The 25,345-nt window shown below is 41.1% G+C and overlaps 1 protein-coding gene across 9 annotated transcripts in view; it reads right to left on the bottom strand.

The window, feature by feature from the left end:
* ttll7 (tubulin tyrosine ligase-like family, member 7) overlaps positions 1-25,345 on the bottom strand; it is a 91,153-nt gene that overhangs the window by 45,444 nt on the left and 20,364 nt on the right. For 8 of the 9 annotated variants that reach the window (XR_016115543.1, XM_089000765.1, XM_089000762.1 and 5 more), the window contains 5 exons: positions 24,640-24,707; positions 24,001-24,159; positions 18,875-19,091; positions 12,337-12,501; positions 10,773-10,931 (listed from right to left, as the gene is read on the bottom strand). Coding sequence is in view for 8 of the 9 variants with exons in the window: in XM_089000765.1 (XP_088856891.1) it covers positions 10,773-10,931; positions 12,337-12,501; positions 18,875-19,091; positions 24,001-24,159; positions 24,640-24,707 (768 nt within the window). In the remaining variant the exon portion in view is untranslated. The remainder of the gene's footprint in view (positions 1-10,772; positions 10,932-12,336; positions 12,502-18,874; positions 19,092-24,000; positions 24,160-24,639; positions 24,708-25,345) is intronic. The other variant, XM_089000767.1, reaches the window with a different exon arrangement.

Raw genomic sequence — 25,345 nt, 5'->3', positions numbered from 1 at the left:
TTCCTGTCATTGGTTGAGTTCACTGGAAGGTTACAGCGGATGAGTGTAGGCGCATTGTCGGATGTGCTTTTTCTATACAGCAAATATTAAGCAGAAAGGGGGCTGGATGCTATTGAATAGTCTGAGCACAAAAATGGGGGAAAATATGTAACCCTTTTCATTGGTTCCACTCAATAGAAAACAACAATTGACAATGGATTCCTTTGTATACAGAGGACAGAACCACATTTGGACCTACATTACCTTACCAAAGGAGAAGAAAACCAAAGTTCTGTTTCTATTTAAGCTCTCGCGGAAAGGTAAAAGGCTTTAAAGTACCTATAGGAAAGAGGCTGACTGGCTGTGATCCCAGGATCCCAGGAACTGTTGTCTTGTTTCTTGTCTTCATTTCTTAGTTTGATTTCTGGTGTCAAGCTGTCAAAGTAGACTGGCATGGCCGCACTTGCTGTGCCTTTCTTTGCTTTCGCGCAGTCTTACTCACAGCCTACCTACCGCACTTGGTTGGTTTCACCACCCGCTCTCCTACTTAAAGTCTTTCAGACCATTTTCTGCCCACTGTCTGGTCGCTACCTTATTCATCTCTCCTTCTGTATTCTGCCGTTTCACTTGTGTGGCAGAGGAAGTCTGGCCAGTCTGGTTCTAATGAACCCCTGCTGGCTCCAAAAGCCTCCACTCTGATTTCCTTAAGTGACTCTGGCAGGATCTTAAAGGAGCTCTTGGTTGCTCCAAGACGCATTCAATAAAAATGTCAGATGAAAAGATTAGACACTCCTTTTCCTCCAGCTCTGATTCCTTTTAGCATTGGCATGGCATCCATGAACCCCAAATATCGCTTATGTAGTCGAGCAACAGCGTAAGCATGCGGGGAAGTCGGTATCACGTCAGTAACTTTTCACAGGACAGCTTTATCCTTATGATCACTCAATTATTCATGACAAGATCAGAGGCCGAGCTGCAAATTCTCTATAGTGTATGATGTTTTTCATTCTGCATCCCGAGAATAATGATCGTGGGGATTTTTACCTCCACTGTAAGGGACTGTACATGTAACTCTTAAGTCTATGTCATTACCACATGATATATTTCCATATTTTTGACCAAAAAAAAAACACCAACTGAGCCATAACTTCGACCTGCTTCCTGCAAAAGCTGAGTCTCCATTCAGGCACCAAATCCTCAGTTGCACTGGGTATGTGCAAAGGGGAATGCTTTTAGTCTGCTGGATGCAATCTTACAAGATTCCCAAACACGAAAAGCAAAATGTGCCCATTCTTTATGCCCAAATGGATATATGCTATCGAAGAAAATAGAGCACCGTCATTGAAATATCTCAATTTTTACTGTCATCTAAATGTTCCATATTTGTATTGATATTTCAATGTTTAGGGTAATAAATGCATTCATAATTTACCTGAGTAACTGATCAGTGATAATATGTCTTTGCCCTTAAAATAAAACTCTATTTGACAATAATTTACTGTCTGTGCCCAATAACATGGCAGTGGTGTTGGGCAAACACCAATCAGCCTTCTTTTCCAAAGCAAATCACCATTCATTCTATGTCTGGAGAAGTCGTCTAACAAGTGCAAGGTCTCCTCTTGATTAATCAGTTCAGTATAATTCCTCCCTCTTATTATTCTAAGCAATGAGTAAACAACCGCTGCTTTGACAAGGCTCTGCCACGCACAATGGAGGGTATCGGCACAGTCCAAACCGCTGTCAGAATGAAGTGTTTGTTACAGATCAATGGTAGGGAGTACAAGGGAGTAAGAGAGTGTTTGAGCAGATTAGTGACCACACAACGGACAGACAGACAGGTACACATACAGACGGCCAGTTACAGATGCTAGGTTTTTGTGATATTAAAATAAATAAATACATTAATTAATTCATCCTGAATCGGTCTCAGGGGTTCGGCGGATCCTCCGCCACAGAGGTCCATCACTCGGTCTCAACTGCAGTAAGTAGGCACAGTCATTGGAAGAAGGGTTCGGTGAATGAGCATATGAAACTGGTGGGGTTTGGTGCCTCCGACAAGATTAGGAACAACTGCTCTAGCATAAAATAAGTTTGAATCTAAACAAAGCCAAAACCGTGGAAAAGGGTGGTGTGCAGACTTTTGCAACAGTTATATTTATGATTACTGTAACATTTTTTGTTGAGTCATTACAAATTACACTTCAGATTAGGGCTCACATTAAACATGGAATATATATAAAATGATTTGAGCAGGGCTATTTTTTCCCACAATCACAAAAACCCATCACTTGAACAGGGGTGTGGAGTCTTTTTATGTCCCTTAAGTTGTGGTCTTGTTCCAGCCATCACAGTTGTGTTCTTTCTGCGGTGCTTAAAAGGCTGACAATCAAATTGTCCAGTCCAATCAACTCGTCAAGGTCGTCTGAGTGCACAAGTTGATGCTTAAATTTACTATGTATCTCATATTTTGAAAGTCGGCATGCACAATGTTGGAATCTATTAATAAGATATATCTAGATGGAAATGTTTAGTGATCTGCAAAATAAACAACACACAAACAATATCTTTGTGGCTGCTGTTTACATGCAGTGTTTATCTTGTGCCTCAATTACATGCACACAGTCATACTGTCAGTGGTGTTACCACACATGATGATTAATGACTAAATGCGGAGATGTGCTTTCACATGCTCCATATATGAGGCATGTGCAGCCCTAATTTGATACTTATTCTATGAAGTAGTCATCTTGGAGGAAAATGGATGTGGATAGATGCAGACAGTCCAATATATCATTCTAATTATTCCTTAATAAACCTCTTTATGAGCAAGTGTGGCTTGTAAGTATCTACTGCCACCTAGAGCTCAGAGGGGAAAAGACAAAGCCCCTCAGAGCCTGGAACAAAATCAATGAGCATTTAAATAAGAATGAACCCCACTAAGTGCAGCATATTAATCAAACACAGAATTTTTTTTAAAAAAAGGAAGGGGGATTAAAGCAAGAAAGTTAAGAAAATAAAACGGTATGTGTTTGCTGTCATTTTTCACCCCTAGATTACAGTACATTGAATTAGGAGAGTTTACAGTAAATACTGTAGCAACTCGCTCAGAATCACAATGGAGGACATTGGAGGGGATAGAAAATATCAAGGCTGCCAAAGGTCTAAATCTTCCCTGCAAAATATCAGTGCTATGATAACAACTGCAGATCAGATTTACAGCTGAAGAAATACAAACCTTTAACCTCACAGAGGATTCACTGCACAGACCAAAGAATGGCTGATTCAAATGGCCACAAAATGTAGAGACACTATTTATTCTCATCTCTCATTTTTCGTACCGCTTATTCCTCATTAGGGTCGCGGGGGTTGCTGGAGCCTATCTCAGCTGTCTTCGGGCACGAGGCGGGGGACACCCTGAATTGGTTGCCAGCCAATCGCAGGGCACACAAAGACATACAACACTCTCACACTCACACCTAGGGACAATTTGGAGTGGTCAATCTGCCTGCCATGCATGTTTTTGGAGTGTGGGAGGAAACCGGAGGACCCGGAGAAAACCCACGTGGGTCCGGGGAGAACAAGCAAACTCCACACAGGGAGGCCGGACCGGGACGCGAACCGGCGACCTCTGGGTGTGGGGGCGGCCCGGTAGTCGAGTGGTTAGCACACCGGCTTCACAGTGCAGAGGTCGCCGGTTCGCATCCCGGTCCGGCCTCCCTGTGTGGAGTTTGCATGTTCTCCCCGGACCCGCATGGGTTTTCTCCGGGTCCTCCGGTTTCCACTCACACTCCAAAAACATGCATGGCAGGCAGATTGACCACTCCAAATTGTCCCTAGGTGTGAGTGTGAGAGTGACTGTTGTATGTCTTTGTGTGCCCTGCGATTGGCTGGCAACCAATTCAGGGTGTCTCCCGCCTCGTGCCCGAAGACAGCTGAGATAGGCTCCAGCAACCCCCGCGACCCTAATGAGGAATAAGCGGTACGGAAAATGAGATGAGATGAGACTATTTATTCTGTACGGGAAGTGAACTTGTACACTGAGTTGCATTTCATTTGCGGTGCATGTTTGTATGTGTTGGGAGGTGGATGAGAATAAAACATCCATGTGTATGTTTCTGTGTGTATACGTGAGTAATGTGGCGTCTGTTTACACTTGCCATCGCAGATTAGTCCACACAAACAAGGGCGTACATTTGCACTCAAAAGTAAAGGAAGTCTGGATTATGTTGGCTTGGTGGGATCGACAGTGAAACCAAACTCATCTTGAAGCAATCGGGTGTAGCGCACAAAAAGAGAGGAAACTCGCAGGGAGGGAGAGGGGTTGAAGTATCACCGCCTTCGGGGAAGCGATCCAGCTGCAGTCCGTCGGTCTGTTGTCGTTATGCCAATTCACACACAACCGCATAGACATACTCACACTGAGACACAAACATCCCATGCCACGGTTGACCTAACTAACCATGCCCGCCTCATTAGTTGCCGATCACTCCGCACAACCCTTCTCGAGCAGCAGGGGGATAGAAAATGGGAAGGAATGGATGGCGAGATGTAATCACAACCATCAATAATCATGCTTGCCTGCACTGCAGCGTGGACTGGCATCTCTGGGGTTCCAGTGACTATAATGAGGCTGGACCTCAATCTATTTGTCTTTTGTGGAGGTTCGTAGACACCTTGCAAAAATGAGAAATTACAGGTTTTATTGTTTTTTTTTTTAATTTCACACATGTAAACTGTTATGCCAGCCGACTTCAAAAATAAGGTGTCATAAACTTAACCAGAGACCATTTTGCATATCTGCTGCTGGCCTTAGATTCCATTTACATTACTCTTAATTTTTAGATGGTTTACAGGTGATTATTCTTACGAATTACAATTTGATCATTAACATTGAGCGCATCCTCAATATTCCATCAGCTTTCAAACTGGTATAAGCGATCATCTAATTGAGTTAATGTAAACAATGGCATGGCAAGTGAGGATTGAAGCCTGTATTGCATAACAGGAGCAACGTGTTTTTATTGAGAGATAAAATGTATGTGTGTGTGTGGGTGTGTGTGTGTGTGTGTGTGTGTGTGTGTGTGTGTGTGTGTGTGTGTGTGTGTGTGTGTGTGTGTGTGTGTGTGTGTGTGTGTGTGTGTGTGTGTGTGTGTGTGTGTGTGGGTTTGTTTGTTTGTGTGTGTGTTTGTGTATGAGTGTGTGGGTGGCTCTGTGTCTGTGTGTGTGTGTGTGTGTGTGTGTGTGTGTGTGTGTGTGCGTGTGCTTGCGGGTGTGTGTGTGTGTGTGTGTGCGCGCGCCCGCGTATGTGTGTGTGTTGCAATTAATTCATTTGCTAACATTCCCAAATTTATTCAGGAATTGAAAAGTATGACGTTGAGCGCCAATCACAAAAATCGCTCGTCAGACCTCTGGCAATGTTTTTCCCTTCCACGAGGGGGCAGCATTTGTCTTTTGTCCATGTTAGCACTCTGTTACAGCTTTAGCTATTGTTAAAGTTCTATATAAATCAATATGTATGTATTGGATTGTACTTTGTACAGCTGCCCCCATTTCAAGCTCAGATACCTCCAGACCCATATAACTTAGGATATAACTACAGAGTATGCGCTTTCTAACGCGGTCTTGAATGTTTATGTAGTCCTAAAACTCAATATTCTGCGGGTCCTGCAATTTGAGTGAATATTACAAAAACCCTGGCACTGGAGTGGACACATTTTTGCACTTTGTCTGGCAGTGAATGAGTTAAATAAGTTGAATAAAATGTTTCTGCTTTTAAAGGCATGCTGTCTTGGCAACTTTAATGGAAATGTCTGGTTTGAATGAGGTATTGTTGAGTCCACAAATGTGCCCAGATTCTCATCAAATAATTCAACTTTTTTTGTGATGAGCTAGAGAAGACATTGTGAGCCATTTGATCTGTGACCTTGCCAGTTGATCGGAGAAGGGGGAGTGAGCAGGAGTCATTATGCACAAATGTTTACTGCAACTCCAATTGTAGACTGTACTGCTCTCCAATTGTAGACCTTAATTGAAGAGCCATTACTCTTTGCTGTAATTTTGTTCTTGTCAAGGTATTTAGCTTTTATGCATTTATCATAGTCTTGAGGCAGTTTACATATTTTATTCAGATATTTGTATCTTCATGTTTTTGAAGAAAAATATGAGACCTCTGGATTGTTCCTAAATGGGTTCTTGGCCTGTCTTGAATGAAAGGATATGAGAGGAAGACACGTTCATTTTCAATCACCAGCTCACTCCAAATTCACAGAAAATGACAAGATTTCAGCACCAATACAACAGAAAAGGTTAATTTAATTTGACAACATCTTATATTTGTGACTATCGAGCACTCAGGTATCCCTTTGACTTTGAGTTTACACAGATTGGAGTTCCATTTCCTGTCTGCATGTCCAACAACTAATTTAGACATGTGAAGGAGTAAGAGAGGTTGTCAGTGTCAGTATGGCAAACTGGGTAAAGCACCAAACAGGCATGGCGTGGTTAATTCACAATGACACAACAGTGAAACCTTAGCGGTTACATCTACAAATTAAGAACAAACTTGGGGAGATGAGATCATGTTTCATCTCCTGATACGACTCTGACGACTTTGGGAGTAAAGAAAAGTTGCAAATTAGACATAGTGAAATGGTTTGAAATAGATTTAATTAACCTCAAACTGTAGCAAAGCAATGTTTCAATAAATTTAATTCAAGCTTGAGGGCTTGCCAAAGGGCATAGTTTTCAGAAAGCCTGTCCTTGCTGCGTTTCACGTCCCTGTTGAATAGCAAATGCACATCAACAGGCTACGGATGTAATAAAGTTATTTTCAGACTTGATAGCCGTCGCATTTAAGAAAGGCTCTTGATTCCAACAACAGTCCCCTGACTAATCATGTTGAGTTTTGGCAATAACTGACTGTTGCTGTAAATGTTGCATGAAAGAGGCAGTAGGTGTATGTGAGAAGGATGTTAATTGATGAACGTTATAGAGTGCTGCTAGTCGCACAGGGGGGATCATTACTGCTGGAGTGGAACAACCGCAATCATGGCTCTGTACCTTGTGTTACACGCACTCACGTGTGGGCGCGCACACACACGCACGCAAACACACGCACACACACACGCACACACACACACACACACGCACACACACACACACGCACACACACACACACACACACACACACACACACACACACACGCGCACACACACACACACACACACACACACAGTCATACTGAAACAGAAGTAACACTCCTCTCCTCTTTGCTCTTTGTCACGTTATACAGGTGCATAACCAAACCAAAAAAGCCAGGTAAAAAAATTAAGAATTTCAAGCACAGACTGCAAATGTCAGTCCTTCCACCATTTCAAAGTGGAAAGAGTCACACAGATAACAAAACCTTAATATCTATGAATTAAAACAGTCAAAATTCCCCCCCCCCAAAAAAAAAATAATGAATGTTCAATATTACACCACAAAATATGTTGGGCCATAAACCAGTCATGTTTTAACTGCAAGCGAATGATTATTGTATGGCAGGTCTCGAAAGACAGACATTGTGTGATGATTTTTATGGTCACTCATAAAAACCGGATGTAGAATTATAAGACTACTCTCCTTATCACATTTAATTTGAGTGAATATTACAAAAACCCTGGCACTGGAGTGGACACATTTTTGCACTTTGTCTGGCAGTGAATGAGTTAAATAAGTTGAATAAAATGTTTCTGCTTTTAAAGGCATGCTGTCTTGGCAACTTTAATGGAAATGTCTGGTTTGAATGAGGTATTGTTGAGTCCACAAATGTGCCCAGATTCTCATCAAATAATTCAACTTTTTTGTGATGAGCTAGAGAAGACATTGTGAGCCATTTGATCTGTGACCTTGCCAGTTGACCGGAGAAGGGGGAGTGAGCAGGAGTCATTATGCACAAATGTTTACTGCAACTCCAATTGTAGACTGTACTGCTCTCCAGTTGTAGACCTTAATTGAAGAGCCATTACTCTTTGCTGTAATTTTGTTCTTGTCAAGGTATTTAGCTTTTATGCATTTATCATAGTCTTGAGGCAGTTTACATATTTTATTCAGATATTTGTATCTTCATGTTTTTGAAGAAAAATATGAGACCTCTGGATTGTTCCTAAATGGGTTCTTGGCCTGTCTTGAATGAAAGGATATGAGAGGAAGACACGTTCATTTTCAATCACCAGCTCACTCCAAATTCACAGAAAATGACAAGATTTCAGCACCAATACAACAGAAAAGGTTAATTTAATTTGACAACATCTTATATTTGTGACTATCGAGCACTCAGGTATCCCTTTGACTTTGAGTTTACACAGATTGGAGTTCCATTTCCTGTCTGCATGTCCAACAACTAATTTAGACATGTGAAGGAGTAAGAGAGGTTGTCAGTGTCAGTATGGCAAACTGGGTAAAGCACCAAACAGGCATGGCGTGGTTAATTCACAATGACACAACAGTGAAACCTTAGCGGTTACATCTACAAATTAAGAACAAACTTGGGGAGATGAGATCATGTTTCATCTCCTGATACGACTCTGACGACTTTGGGAGTAAAGAAAAGTTGCAAATTAGACATAGTGAAATGGTTTGAAATAGATTTAATTAACCTCAAACTGTAGCAAAGCAATGTTTCAATAAATTTAATTCAAGCTTGAGGGCTTGCCAAAGGGCATAGTTTTCAGAAAGCCTGTCCTTGCTGCGTTTCACGTCCCTGTTGAATAGCAAATGCACATCAACAGGCTACGGATGTAATAAAGTTATTTTCAGACTTGATAGCCGTCGCATTTAAGAAAGGCTCTTGATTCCAACAACAGTCCCCTGACTAATCATGTTGAGTTTTGGCAATAACTGACTGTTGCTGTAAATGTTGCATGAAAGAGGCAGTAGGTGTATGTGAGAAGGATGTTAATTGATGAACGTTATAGAGTGCTGCTAGTCGCACAGGGGGGATCATTACTGCTGGAGTGGAACAACCGCAATCATGGCTCTGTACCTTGTGTTACACGCACTCACGTGTGGGCGCGCACACACACGCACGCAAACACACGCACACACACACGCACACACGCGCACACACACACACACACACGCACACACACACACGCACACACGCACGCACACACACACGCACACACACACACACACACACACACACACACACACACACACACACGCGCACACACACACACACACACACACACAGTCATACTGAAACAGAAGTAACACTCCTCTCCTCTTTGCTCTTTGTCACGTTATACAGGTGCATAACCAAACCAAAAAAGCCAGGTAAAAAAATTAAGAATTTCAAGCACAGACTGCAAATGTCAGTCCTTCCACCATTTCAAAGTGGAAAGAGTCACACAGATAAGAAAACCTTAATATCTATGAATTAAAACAGTCAAAATTCCCCCCCCCCCAAAAAAAAAAATAATGAATGTTCAATATTACACCACAAAATATGTTGGGCCATAAACCAGTCATGTTTTAACTGCAAGCGAATGATTATTGTATGGCAGGTCTCGAAAGACAGACATTGTGTGATGATTTTTATGGTCACTCATAAAAACCGGATGTAGAATTATAAGACTACTCTCCTTATCACATTTTACATGAAAATTAAAGGAATAAATTGTCAGATTTGTACTTTCATTTTTGGAATATTATGACTAGTAGTTATGTGACAATTATTGTTTCTTTGTTCTTCCAATATTGTATTTTCAGTGTGGACAGCGTATGGTACTACTATATTTGAACAAAAATGTGTACATATCAGTACTGCATCTCAATTGTTCTTTTAAATGAGCGGGATTGGCAACAACCTGGCGAAAATCTCTGGAGCATTCGTCACTTTAGTCCATTTTGGGGGAGCAAGGAATGGAAGAAGGGAGATTTGTGGGGGGTTGCTCAGTCGGTTTTAGGATTTAGGTCAGGCTTTAACTGACTGGCTGCACGACAATGGTCAGCCGCAAATCCTGGAGTGGATTCTCAATTTAAGCCCCTCTGCAATGAGCAACACTTGAGAGATGGCTCAATAAGGCTGTTTCTTGCGATCCTGACCTATATGTTTGTGTGTGTGTGTGTGTGTAGGGGGGGTGGGAGTGTGTGGGCTCGTGAGCGTATTCAATTCTATAAGCGTATTCTATATTTCATCTACCTATGTTGTATGTGAGTGTATGTGAATATTCGCATGAATGTAATTGTGTCTCGGCCTGCTTATACAATCCTGAAACACACACTCACACAACACAAACATTAGAGGCGATGCGGGTGTGTCTCCGCGTTTCTGTGCACCAGAAACAAGAGTGTACAAGAAAATCAGTGTGCGTTTATGCGTTCTGTCAGATTGAGGCACCATTGCCCTCTCTCCTGCTGGATGGAACAGTGCTTCACTTCAGTAGCTGTTCATAGCAACTGGACAGATGAGACTCCACAGACTGCAGCACTTCTTTCTGAACCACACACTTTTAAATACCAGTTTTAATCAAAGACTGGCAACTCTATGTTGTTATCCATCCGTCCTTTGAGGGATGGATGTTTGACCTCATGCGGATGCTTTTCCTCATGTGGGTTACAAATAAACTAGAAGCTCTCTTAACTTCGGGCTAGAGGTGGGTAGAAATTGGACTGGTAGCCAGTCAGTCATGGGGTTTAAAACCACTTGATTTAAAATGTAAGGAAATCATTTAAATCAGATTTTCTTTAAAAGAGTAATATAAAGATATGTATTTCAAAACTATTTGAAATGCCAATAAAACTGTACCTCTAGAAGCCAAGGTTTAAGTTTGCGGTCCAGGATTATGTCAAAGCCCAGAACCTCAAAGCAGACACTGTCGCTCCCTGGTGGCTGGCCAGGCCTGCACATGCGATACGCATGCAGCACGTGGGGCTCTGCCACTATTAATGTCTTTACAACCAGTTCCTGTCATGAGACACAAAAAGAGAAACTGCACCGTCATAAATTTAGTTAGTCGTAGAAAAAAAGTCAAAATTGAAAAAAAACATTCTTCACCCATAAAATATTTATACAACAAACAGTTTGGCCATCACAAAAATTTCCATTTTTGATCATTCAAGCTGCAAACAGGGAATAATCTACAAACATGTGCGAGTTTGAAGATGTACTAGGTTGTGTTGGCGAGTGTCCCCCCCCCCCCACACACACACACACACACACAATGTTTCCCCCCACAAAGCTTTTGCTCATGTGTCAAGTCCCATGTAGCGTTGCTGGCCTCTAGAGTGCTATGAAAACACTAACTGTTGGGTGCAAGAGGGGGAGTGTAATATACCAGCCTTAGACTGATAAGGAAAAAGCCCCACCGTCTGTCCCTCACATTGGTTCATGCAACTGTCCGATCCACAGGATGCCCGGTACAGACACCTGCTACCACTATGCCAGCCTTGATGCTAGAGGAGGGTGTGGGTGTGGGTGTTTTTTTTGTCTCAGCCACTGAACAATGTGTTTTGTGGAGTTGTTTTATATATTTCTCGCTAGCATACTTTTTCTCATTTCATTGTATTATTTCACTTCTTGAATATCGTACAAAGACTTGCAATTGAAAGGTGTATTAAAAAAAACATATTAGCGGTACTGTAGTGTTCTCTGGCTTTCCTGTTGTGCTCCTTGCAGGAAAATAGTCCAAACAGCCCAGCACCTGGTCTGTGTGCATCAAAGTGGTCAGCACGAAGATGAAAAGAGAGAGCTGTGGCAAAGTGCAGCTTCACATAAAATAGAAGGGAAAAATGATGAGAGGGCAAAAGAGGTGGAGGACATCTGGCTAAGTCAGTGGGTGACATTTCGGTGTGTCATCAATGGATGGGAAGATACAGCATAGAGTTCCAGAAGACGAAAAAATATATATATTTTCTCTTTGCTTACCACAGGACAACACAGGACAAAATGTATAGCAACTTGCTTGGACCTTGTCCCTTGCCACCAAGGTCACAGTTTTCCAACCATGGTCAAAACAAGTCAGAGACGAAGGAAAGGGGAAGTAAAACAAAAAGGGGGTGGGAAAAAGAAGGGGTGGGGGGCATGTAGAGGTGTTTAGATGAGCTGGGAGCAATGCCAGATTGGCGAGCTCACCCTGCAGGAATGATGTTTTGACCGTCTCATTCCAGTCAGTTAAACAAAATTCTAAAGCTGACCGAATATCTGTCAAAACACATCTTGTCAAACCTTTGCTGGTCCACTTTCTGTGTTACAGGCAGTATGGGTACTGTATATGTGAGTGTGTGGTTCCAGATGCCGGCGAGCATGTGCTGTTTGCATTTGCTGCACGTCTGATGTGAATGTGTAGTGGGTAAGTCGGCAAACTACGTACAGAGACGTCACCCCAGAATTTGGCCACGTCGTAATCATTGGTGCGCAGGAACTCTGTGAACCATCTAATGGATCTTTTGCTGCCTTTGTCCACCGTCTCATCCCGTTCAAAATTCTCATTGTGTTTGTTGACTGAGTAGTTGGTAAGATGCATGTAGAGCTGACTCTGAGGACACAAGGTTGGGTGACAAAGATGGCATATTTTAGTAACAATGTACAGTTGTATTACTAATGATGAAAAACAGAAAACACCTCAGCAGATGGTATTTTTTTTTGCCCATCAAGTATCCATTGACTCATTCACTTCCATTCAAAAATTTATTCGGGCATTGAAAATATGACGTAGAGCACCACTCCCGAATTTGTTGGGGTTTTGTACTTTCATGCTTGGGTGCCAATAAAGCGCTGGCCTCTGGCATTTCCTTTTTTCCAGGTTAGCGCTTTGTATCAGCTTTAGCTGTTGTTAAACGCTATATCCTATACTGTAAACCAATATGTGTGTATTGCATTGTATCTTGGACATCCACCCTTATTTCAAGATCATAAAACTCCAGACCCATCTAATTTAGGAATTAACTCTGATGAAAGAAGAGAGTCTAAGGTTTTTAACGCTGTATTGAATGTTTATGTAGTCCTTAAACTCAATATTCTGTGGGTCCTGGAATTCAAGTGACAATGACAAAAACCTTGGCACTGGAGTGGACACATTTTTGCACATGTCTGGGTGTGAATGATTTAATCAATTTGATGCTTTATATATAAGGAAAGATCAAAATATCAAATATAATATGAATGCTGTATTTATATCGATTAGGGGAGCTGTGATTGATGATGAATTATACCTGGAAGCAGAATACTTTAAAAATTACAAAACTTGAGATGAGCATATGAGATCAATTTACCAATTTGATTAGCATCAAGAATCATGACAATGGGGAAACTGATGTCGAGCAACTTCATGTAACATTGTAATTACTTTCTAAAGCATAAGACAATTCACTGCACAGCAAAAGACCCACAAATTCAGACCCAAATAAGTTTTCAGCCTAAATGCAGAAGAAAATAAAGCATACAACTTGTGTTCTTGGTTCAACCATAAGATAATGCCAAATAAAGTACAAAGCGTATCATTTCACAATTTGGATTAACAACTGATGGAATATTTTATATATGCAGTGATGACCCGGTGACCAGGCGAAGTTACCAAGACAAGCAATTGAATGGATCAATGAAATGTGTTCAAATTCCCCACACACATTCATATTTGATATAATCTTCTTATTTAGATCTTCCCATCAGGGGTCACAAAAGTAAATCATGTTTCTGGCTCAGTTGCCTTTCATTATGTAACTCTCCCAATTTTCCAAAACTAAAGATATCCTGTGTCTGGGTATGGGGAGACTGTCTGGGAACCATCCCACCTGCTGGCTGCACAAAAGACAGCAATGTCTACCACTTAGTGATGTCTCATAATTCTGACATATAATACAGACAAAAAAAATTGATCAGATCACTGCCACTGCACATTGAAGTCGGTGAACAATTATTGATGCAGAAAAAAGAGCAGAGGAAATTGACATATGTGAGTCAATTAAAGCTTCATGTGAAGGTGCAAACTGGGTACTATATTTTCCAGTGTATAAGGCATACCGGAGTATAAGGCGTACCCCCAAATGAATGGTGTATTTTCAAATGTATTACATATGTGAGGCACACCGGGCTATAAGGCGCACCTTCAATGAATAAAATAAGTTATATAATATGTAAATATATAAAAGTTTTCCAAATACAAGGCACACCACATTTTGAGGCTTACTTAGAAGCTGGTGTTACGCAATACTTTTTCTACAGGGGGGAATGGAGTTGGTGGCTGCTAACAGTAGTTGCGAGACCAGTTGTGGCTCAATATTACATCACATATAAGGCACACCTGGATATAAGACATAGGGTGATCTATTGAAGAAAATGAAGCCTTATGCACCAGAAATTACGGTACCTCCTCTCTTGGTGAAAGGAGAAAGAAACAAAGAATATGGCTCTCGACCTGCTGAGCATGAGGACTATACTGAGAGAACTGTACATGGGAGTTATAATGTCATATGCAGTGTAAACAAAACGGAATCAAATAAGAACGATAAATGCTACAGTGCCCCGTAGTTCCCATAGAAGCATCCCTGAGTGGTTGCCTATTAGTGGCCTTGTTGCAACCCTCTCTTTATAATGCCCCCACGTCCTTAGCTACAAGGGAATAATACTGTGACCGCAGGCCACTCTACCTCCTGATAGCTGTTTGGCAGACACTCTCTGTGGAATTGAACATCCATCTCCATTGCATGCTTGATTCTATCATGTGTCACAGACTTGGTAAGACAATATGCGTTGTGTTGATGTACATTGAGCTTGATAGAAATGTGTGGGTGTATTTGTATATGTGCACAACACAGCAGAGGAAGCTGGCAAACCATTAAGGCGGATAGCTTCATATAGTACAAGAAATATGAACGACATTCGGCTGTGTGCATGCATTGGACTTGTATGGCTTGTTTGTGTGTGTGTGTGTGCGTGTGTGCGTGTGTGTGTGTGTGTGTGTGTGTGTGTGTGTGTGTGTGTGTGTGTGTGTGTGTGTGTGTGCGTGTGTGTGTGTGCGTGTGTGTGTGTGTGTGTGCGTGCGTGCGTGTGTGTGTGCGTGCGTGTGTGTGTGTGTGTGTGTGTGTGTGTGTGTGTGTGTGTGTGTGTGTGTGTGTGTGTGTGTGCGTGTGTGCGTGTGTGTGTGTGTGTGTGCGTGTCATAGGTATAGTTTGCCCACAGACTCGTAATCTGTTGTTTGATTGGGTTTGATTGCAGTGGTTATACATGTGTTTAGTTCTAAAGAGTGTGTGGCAATTCTCGATAGCGGTAGGTGCTTCTGCATTATATTAGAATTCGAATCAGCTATATTGACAAGTATTGGATTGGATTGGATTTGCCTTTATTAGTCTCGCAGTGGAGAAATTTACATGATGTATGAAGTATGTAGAACACACAAGGAATTTGTCTCCGGTAGGACACGCTGCACTAGTATCATCATAAACAAGGACATGACAAATAAGTACGGAAAAACATTCAGTAATGTAAGTGTAGCATTGTGAGGTGGTACCTCTCAGCAACAACTGTGAAACAATATGCAAAATATCAAGCAGAGCAAAAGTGATATTTGTCCATTGCATGTAATATCAGTTTAAATCATAGATACTGTATAACTTTCTATATTCTGGCTAGCTTCAAAAATGTACAGTTCTTCAAAAAAATGCTGTATTTATATCGATTAGGGGAGCTGTGATTGATGATGAATTATACCTGGAAGCAGAATACTTTAAAAATTACAAAACTTGAGATGAGCATATGAGATCAATTTACCAATTTGATTAGCATCAAGAATCATGACAATGGGGAAACTGATGTCGAGCAACTTCATGTAACATTGTAATTACTTTCTAAAGCATAAGACAATTCACTGCACAGCAAAAGACCCACAAATTCAGACCCAAATAAGTTTTCAGCCTAAATGCAGAAGAAAATAAAGCATACAACTTGTGTTCTTGGTTCAACCATAAGATAATGCCAAATAAAGTACAAAGCGTATCATTTCACAATTTGGATTTACAACTGATGGAATATTTTATATATGCAGTGATGACCCGGTGACCAGGCAAAGTTACCAAGACAAGCAATTGAATGGATCAATGAAATGTGTTCAAATTCCCCACACACATTCATATTTGATATAATCTTCTTATTTAGATCTTCCCATCAGGGGTCACAAAAGTAAATCATGTTTCTGGCACAGTTGCCTTTCATTATGTAACTCTCCCAATTTTCCAAAACTAAAGATATCCTGTGTCTGGGTATGGGGAGACTGTCTGGGAACCATCCCACCTGCTGGCTGCACAAAAGACAGCAATGTCTACCACTTAGTGATGTCTCATAATTCTGACATATAATACAGACAAAAAAAATTGATCAGATCACTGCCACTGCACATTGAAGTCGGTGAACAATTATTGATGCAGAAAAAAGAGCAGAGGAAATTGACATATGTGAGTCAATTAAAGCTTCCTGTGAAGGTGCAAACTGGGTACTATATTTTCCAGTGTATAAGGCATACCGGAGTATAAGGCGTACCCCCAAATGAATGGTGTATTTTCAAATGTATTACATATGTGAGGCACACCGGGCTATAAGGCGCACCTTCAATGAATAAAATAAGTTATATAATATGTAAATATATAAAAGTTTTCCAAATACAAGGCACACCACATTTTGAGGCTTACTTAGAAGCTGGTGTTACGCAATACTTTTTCTACAGGGGGGAATGGAGTTGGTGGCTGCTAACAGTAGTTGCGAGACCAGTTGTGGCTCAATATTACATCACATATAAGGCACACCTGGATATAAGACATAGGGTGATCTATTGAAGAAAATGAAGGCTTTTGGGTGCGCCTTATGCACCAGAAATTACGGTACCTCCTCTCTTGGTGAAAGGAGAAAGAAACAAAGAATATGGCTCTCGACCTGCTGAGCATGAGGACTATACTGAGAGAACTGTACATGGGAGTTATAATGTCATATGCAGTGTAAACAAAACGGAATCAAATAAGAACGATAAATGCTACAGTGCCCCGTAGTTCCCATAGAAGCATCCCTGAGTGGTTGCCTATTAGTGGCCTTGTTGCAACCCTCTCTTTATAATGCCCCCACGTCCTTAGCTACAAGGGAATAATACTGTGACCGCAGGCCACTCTACCTCCTGATAGCTGTTTGGCAGACACTCTCTGTGGAATTGAACATCCATCTCCATTGCATGCCTGATTCTATCATGTGTCACAGACTTGGTAAGACAATATGCGTTGTGTTGATGTACATTGAGCTTGATAGAAATGTGTGGGTGTATTTGTATATGTGCACAACACAGCAGAGGAAGCATGCAAACCATTAAGGCGGATAGCTTCATATAGTACAAGAAATATGAACGACATTCGGCTGTGTGCATGCATTGGACTTGTATGGCTTGTTTGTGTGTGTGTGTGTGTGTGTGTGTGTGTGTGTGTGTGTGTGTGTGTGTGTGTGTGTGTGTGCGTGTGTGTGTGTGTGCGTGTGTGTGTGTGTGTGTGTGTGTGTGTGTGTGTGTGTGTGTGTGCGTGTGTGTGTGTGTGTGTGCGTGCGTGTGCGTGTATGTGTGCGTGTGTGTGTGTGTGTGTGTGTGTGTGTGTGTGTGTGTGTGTGCGTGTGTGCGTGTGTGTGTGTGTGTGCGTGTCATAGGTATAGTTTGCCCACAGACTCGTAATCTGTTGTTTGATTGGGTTTGATTGCAGCGGTTATACATGTGTTTAGTTCTAAAGAGTGTGTGGCAATTCTCGATAGCGGTAGGTGCTTCTGCATTATATTAGAATTCGAATCAGCTATATTGACAAGTATTGGATTGGATTGGATTTGCCTTTATTAGTCTCGCAGTGGAGAAATTTACATGATGTATGAAGTATGTAGAACACACAAGGAATTTGTCTCCGGTAGGACACGCTGCACTAGTATCATCATAAACAAGGACATGACAAATAAGTACGGAAAAACATTCAGTAATGTAAGTGTAGCATTGTGAGGTGGTACCTCTCAGCAACAACTGTGAAACAATATGCAAAATATCAAGCAGAGCAAAAGTGATATTTGTCCATTGCATGTAATATCAGTTTAAATCATAGATACTGTATAACTTTCTATATTCTGGCTAGCTTCAAAAATGTACAGTTCTTCAAAAAAGTCACTCGAGGAACCAAGGGTTGCACACATTTGAATGCACCTAAAAACAGCTGTAAAAATAAGAGCACCATATGAAATGTCTACGCTATGAGCAACTACGCCAGCGGTGTCGAAGTTCATTTGTGGTCAGCAGCTTGTTTTTGTTGGCCGGTAGCATATTGTACAAATTTACAATTCTAGTAAATTCAAACCAGCCCACACCAGAACATACAAAGGAGAATTAAAAAGCCACATTAAAAACAGAACTTTCATCTTACTAAATATCACATGGATCACAAAATTGTTTACAAGTCTCTCTTATCCCATGATCGAAGGGCAGTGAAGAGAAAATGATGATGACAATGGGGAAGGAAAGTAAGTCGTAAGTAAGTACCAGTAGTATGCATGTCTAAATATCTCTGATAGTCAGTGCAACGATTGCTATTAAAAGAAGAATGTGATTGACCATTAATTTCACTCCCAAAGGTGCATTTGCATATCATTTCAGCCTACACACATTCAATCCCAGGTACTTATTTATATTTGTTTCTAAAATTTTGGGTAAAAAAGGTGTTCAAATGACTGTCAAGTTAAGTACATGAAACTGTAAAGATGTTTACAGTTATTGTTTTCCAAAATGTTTTGTTTTTTAATTGGACGAATAAAGTGGAAGTCAAACTGTCGCAGAGTGGGCAGTAGTTGACATTAGAGAGTCTCTTGTGAGTGTGCTGTCAATGTGTGTATTAGTGTGTGGGCAAATGACTCACCAGGTTGGCCTCACTGGGTGCATGGTACTTCTCTGTGCCCATGCGGACCAGGCCGTCGTTGTAGAGGAAAATACGAAGTGGGTCACAGGAAGTGACAAGGATGTAGATTCGCAGATCAAATTTGTAGCCCTCCATTAGAAAAGGTTTGTCCAAGTACTCCTGAACAATAAAGTGTTCCTGGGCAGGCAGCTTCTCACAGTTACGGATAAGTGAGATCCTGGAGAGACAGACGCCTTTATTAATCCTCTAGGGGGGAAATTGGAATGTCGTCAGCAGAATAATAAACTATGGCATAGAAACGACAAAAAGATAATGAGAAAAATGATAGATGATGGCATATAAGCGACCATGGACACTGACTTATGATATTGGCAGTGTCTTGTATGGATAAAACAAGAGCTAAACTGTGTACACATTTTACAGTTTCTTGGAGAATATTCATATAAAATGGTTATAAACATATATTTCACATGCAACATTTAGCTATGTCGGTACTTTTACCTTTGTTATGATATTCAAAGATATTAATCTAATATGTTACAGGGAAGCCTGTAAACGTTTATTTTCTTAATGTGCTTGATTTTGTGTATTTTAATTCTCGTGCCAAGGGTAAAAATATTGGAAGCATGGTGCCCTGGTGGTGTTCATATGACCTTCTACTGCTGCAGGGCCTGCCATAGAAAGAGGTTTTAAACAAATGCCCCTGGCATGTTGTATGGCAGGTTTAAGAGTGATGACTTATTTGGCACAGCAGCGCGCTGAGCCTTCCAAAATCTATTTTACTCTATTGATTCCGTGGCCCTTAGAAAAGTCAACATTCAAAAAGCACACAGGTAAAACATCAATACGGGTTTTGTGTGAGCATCTGGAGAACATTGTAATTGTCTGAGGAATGCTTCATCAAAGAACATTGCTGGTCGATGAGGTCAATATGAACAGGCATTGTGCTTCATTTCTACATTACATTCCTTCTAATTCAATTTCCTTTGGTCTCATGTCACTGCCACTCAGGCTTAGTACACAGACGTGGACCGAGTTGCGTTTGTATGCATGCATTCATGCAGGTGAGTGTGCATGAAATCTGCAGGGCAGCGCGTCTGCGTGTGCGTGTCCATGAAAATGTATGTATGCTGGTGGTTGAGGGATCGCTGTTAAATAGCCTCCAACCACCATATGTAGACTCAGAGCCACTGACCGACATCCCCATTCCTCATACAAGTCGACTGAGATTAGATTGCTTGCACGCATAACTTTGAAGCTTTCATCAACTTTTGTTTTTATTGTACTCACATTGATTCACTGCTTTACTGAATGAAAATCAAAAAGTGAAGTGAGAAAGTCCAGGTTTCCAGTTATTTGAAACAAGTCACGTCTTCTCCTTAAGGTTAGACAGAAAAGTGATGTTTTTACTGCACCTATATCAATCACACCACATTAGTGTTCACTCCAACGAACACTGCTGCGTGAAACAGCAGTGCTTCCTCTGCCCACTTATCGGCACTCTTGAGCACACCAAAACAGGGACAAGCTGATGGAAGCCTGACCAATAATATGAGTTGCCCTAAATGGTAGACGGCAGCTGATTGATGAGGAGAAGGTTAACAGTGTTAGTCGAAGAGGAGTAGCTGAGCAGAAGACGACATGATTGATGAGCCTGGGTGTCACATAATCATAGCCCACTCTCCCTTGCCTATTTAATTAGGCACCAGAGGGGATCTCTCATTTTTAAGCGTTGCACAGGCTGTGATTTTGTTGGCTTTAGAATTTCACACAAACAAACAATACCTTCATTTAGTGGGCCGACCGCAAAATAAATTACGGGGGTAGGTCTAACTTAATTTCCTGCTGTGGCATAGCATGCAAAAAAAATATATCGGGAACTCGATCTTGCCAGCCTTGTGCTGTTGAAATGTTGAGCTCTGCTCAGCATCTTTCATATCCCAAATCTATTGCATCCATTCAGTCTTAGCTGCATTGTATTATTTAATAAACAACACCGTAGTGCAGGCATGGGCAAACTACGGCCCGCGGGCCACATACGGCCCGTTAGGCTTTTTAATCCGGCCCGCCGAACCTGCCCAAATTATAGTAAAAACAGCGTCTGAAACTCATGACAAAAAGTTAGCGGACAACAGGGCAGATAACTGAAAAGTTGCCTGCCCCATCTTTCACAACCTGAAACACAATGAGACAACTAATCACATTAAAAAACATTGCCACAAAGTATAACGTTTTTTTTAATCAAGAATGTACCGAGTACAAATACTACCTTGCTTAATTTACGGTAAATGTGCATGGCTAGATTTTGCTGCTGCAGCAGTCGATTGTCATTGTGGTGCACAATGCAACGTTTGGATTGTTTCCTACGAGCCAGTCAGCCCCTTTCATAAGTCTCACGTACACTTTACAGTCACGGTTTAATGTAAATTTACGTTTTGGAGCGTCACATATGTTGTTAGCCTCTTTTGAATCTTTCTTCTGGGCTGAGGTTCTGTGCATCTATTTTGGAAAATTATATGCAATTGGACGACTTTATAACGCTTGCGAAAGTCCGGAAGAAAGAAGCAGGCTTCTGATTGGCTGCCGTGCCGAGTATGCAAATTTCACTGCAGGTTGCCGATGTTTGTGTGCTCGGCGACGGTACACGTGTATTGTTTGCGCGTGAAGGCGAGGGCTTTCAGTGAGGAGTTTGTTGAGCGCGCGGTCAGGACAAACCATCTATGATTTGACGGAATTTAACGCAAGTAGGTATTATTGAGCTTGAATATTTCGTTGTGGAATAATATGTTTTGAATGTTGAAAGTGATTCAATTTTTCAATAAATGTTGATTTCTTTAACTTTGCCCCTTCAATGAAAACGTATTAAAACAGACGCAATCTTGATGAATCACAGTGCATATGTTATTTTAATCTATTTCCGTTTCCTCCTCCAAGTATCTGTGAAATAGTATGTAAACGCCATATTCCTTGAGACAAATTTATTAACTGATCAGGGATATTTTTCAGATTTGAAAGACAGTTAATAAATTGGGTTCTTACTGTGCTATGAGGTTTGTACACACTACATTTAAAGGACAACCGGAACCATTTTTTTGTGTTTCCCACTGACATTATAAAAACGTTTTATAGCATCTATAATACCCAAATCAGGCAGGCTGATATTTTTAGTTAAATGAAAAACACCAATAAAAATGACTTCAAAATGAATCCGGAAATGGCCAGTTTCAGAAGGTCCCACCCCTTTGTTCGTGACATCACGCCATGACGTCTTGCCTTGCTCGAGAATCAAAACAATGGCTTCAGATTCGGAGGAGATGTTTTCTTGTTACTCATCCAGTTATGAATATGATTCAAGTTCTGAAGAGGAAAGCATAAATGTTTGCAATTGATTCAAGGAGTCCTCCCATATCAATTCGAGCCGCCAATGACAGCAATGTAGCACCCAGAAAATGCAGAAGATTGCGCCCAAGCTCCGTTGAAAATGGACTGATTTGTCAGCTGGGAATTTGTGTCAGCGAATATCAAATAGTTGTCTTGGTGCAACACACGATTCACCATGGCGTTATTTATGTGTTTTCCTTCTAATTTCGCCATCAACACGGATCAACATGAAGTTTTCAGACCAAACAAAGTACCCAAAATGCATTGTGTGTCGCTTTCTCGGTCAGGGGCGGTCCAAACGTGACGTCACATGGGCATCGTCATCAACTCGAAAACAAGACTTAGTGAATATTCAGCGCAAGTCTTAAAACTTAAACTATAGCTATCTGCTGTGGAATCTTTGTAAAATACGCTCAGTCAAAGTCATTTGAAGTGATTTTATTAATTATGGACATAACTTGTCGGGAGGCGTCGGTTGTCCTTTAATGCTTTAGGTTTAGTATTTCCGGCCCAAACACTCCCTCTAAATGCTCCTGGCCCGGCCCCTCTGTCAAATTTTAGAACCCAATGCGGCCCGCGAGTCAAAAAGTTTGCCCACCCCTGCCGTAGTGCAATATGGAGCTATCAATAATGCTAACATTATATCAACAACGACAAATTAAAAGAGAATTAGAGGGAGGGTTCAGCAAACTCTGCTATCCACACTTCAGTGTACCCATTTATCAGAATCAGAATCACAAAACAAAATTCCTTTAGTATCTAATAATTATAATATAAACATGATTATGTTTTTTTTAATACTATATTTTTTTTTGATGATGAAACCAAATCCGGCTTCTTGAAAGTTCATTGTCTAGTCAAGAGAGTTCCTGACGTTTCTAATGCTGTTTCATTTAAACATAGGTACCTATAAATAAAATAGCATTTTGAAAAGATAGACCACAATACAGTGCTCACAGTTCAAGACATCTGGATTCAGTTTCGGTTCTCTGAATACTTTTGCTTTCTGAATAAAAAAATTAAGACTACCATGGAAGTTTGGCATTTTCTATCATTTAACCCTTGTGATTTCACATATGAAAAATGCATTTACTTCTGCAGTCTGCCCATCTTATAATCAGAGATGTTTCCCCATATCCTTGTCCATTTTCCACTGCCTGGTATGCACTGCACTGATGGTACCTCATAAAGGAATCCAATATTCATATGCACACGCCATCAGGGGAGGAGGTACAGTAGGTGCCAGGGAGGCGCGTGTGTGTGTGTGTGTGTGTGTGTGTGTGTGTGTGTGTGTGTGTGTGTGTGTGTGTGTGTGTGTGTGTGTGTGTGTGTGTGTGTGTGTGTGTGTGTGTGTGTGTGTGTGTGTGTGTGTGTGTGTGTGTGTGTGTGTGTGTGTGCACGCGCGTGTCTGTATATCTTTGTGTCATCGAGCCACAATAAATTCAGATTTATGGTGATTGTGACCATGGAGGACATAGAGGGCAACAATGAGATTTAGCATACCCTCTCAGCCCACACAATCAATCCGAGCTCCGCCCTTACGCTATTTCCATGCCAGGGTCAAACACCCCTCTGAGACTTGTTTTCTTGCGCTTCTGCTTGATTTGCTCCCCTTTCTACTTTCTTTCTCAGTCATGCGGCTCTTGCCTATCTTGTCATTAAATCATACCTTTTTCTGCCTCAAAGTCTCCCAATTGATGTTGTTTTTTATTGTTCTAGCACACTTGTTGTTGCCTATAACCTACCCGTGACCCATGGCTCCATTGGCTGGTTTGACAATAAAGGTCTTCTGCTTGCGTTTCCGTCGCAGCTCCTTGACATAATTTTGGAATTGGGTACACTCAGCAGGGAAGATCCACGTTTTGGGTACAAAGCTGTATTCTTGGGATTGGCACTTGATCATTCTGCAGAGACAAAAATGAGTGGTACCATATGACAGAGGAAGCTTGAAAGTCGAATGACTGTAAGAAAGAAAATTGCAAGATGAAGCATCGTATGACACTTAGTAAATAAAATCTGGTGCAACAAGCAGTGGAAATTGTTAAACTATATATCACTCATAGTGACAGGTACGATACAGCTCATCAGTCACAAATCAACAATAGTTTTATTTTTGCAGTTGCGACACAGCATTTACTCTTGTGTGTATATAATTGTCAGATGTTAGTAAAACGTTGTCCTGAAACATTTCAGGATGACCACAGTTTAAACGTTAAAATTGTCAACTTTTTTCCTTGTATTACTTCCTAATTCCACAAAGTGAATATAGAGGTCGACCACCTTCTCTGAGCCTGTTGTGATCACAGTTTGCACGACACTGTAATTTTTTTAATATACTTTTTTTCTGGATTTTGATGTACAACACGGACTTGAGAGAAACTTACTTTGACATGTTTCTTGCTAAGCAGTCTTTGCGGCAAATTTCACCCATACCTGGAAAATGATTAATTCTCTGCAGAGGAACAGACATTCATAATTACATTGTTAAGGCCATAACACAACTCGATTCCACCCCGCCCCTTTCGGAAAACGAGCACATTAGAGGCAGCAACCCGAAGTGAGCTTCCAATGTTCTGACATTTATGCCCAATTACGAACTTAAAACAAAAAGGTGACGCAAAGACCTTTCGCAACCCTTATTTAGTTTACAATGTTTTTTCCGACTTTAAAGGTTGGGGAGGGAAGAGGCAAGAAAAAAAAGGATCAATCTCGTCTCTGAGGGGCCGAGGTAATTGGTTCTGCATCGTAAGCTTCTGCAGTGACAGCTGGATGTATTGCTTTAAATGTGCCAAAAGTGGGGGAGGTGGGTAAAAGAAAATCTTTGAGGTTTTTTTTTTATTCTTTGACCAAATGAGGCTGAACAGGGGTGTTAATTAAGCTTGTATGAACTTAAAGTTGACAGCAAACTCTCATCGTACATTGCTTGAAGTGGGGAAAAAGTAAAAGAAAAAGAAACAATCCCAGAATGTAAAAAGGATATGTGATTATTATCCCAACGAGACATATGTAATTAGGCATTGGGAAGAAATTGCGCAACTACGCCAATTCTACAGGACACCGCAGTTTGTGAAAGGAAATCAAAACCAATTA

The sequence above is a fragment of the Hippocampus bargibanti genome, linkage group LG07 (genome assembly GCF_051943395.1).
Source record: "Hippocampus bargibanti isolate YZ-2025 linkage group LG07, ASM5194339v1, whole genome shotgun sequence".
In the NCBI taxonomy this organism is placed as follows: Eukaryota; Metazoa; Chordata; class Actinopteri; order Syngnathiformes; family Syngnathidae; genus Hippocampus; species Hippocampus bargibanti.
This window is presented reverse-complemented; position numbering and strand designations above follow the sequence as displayed.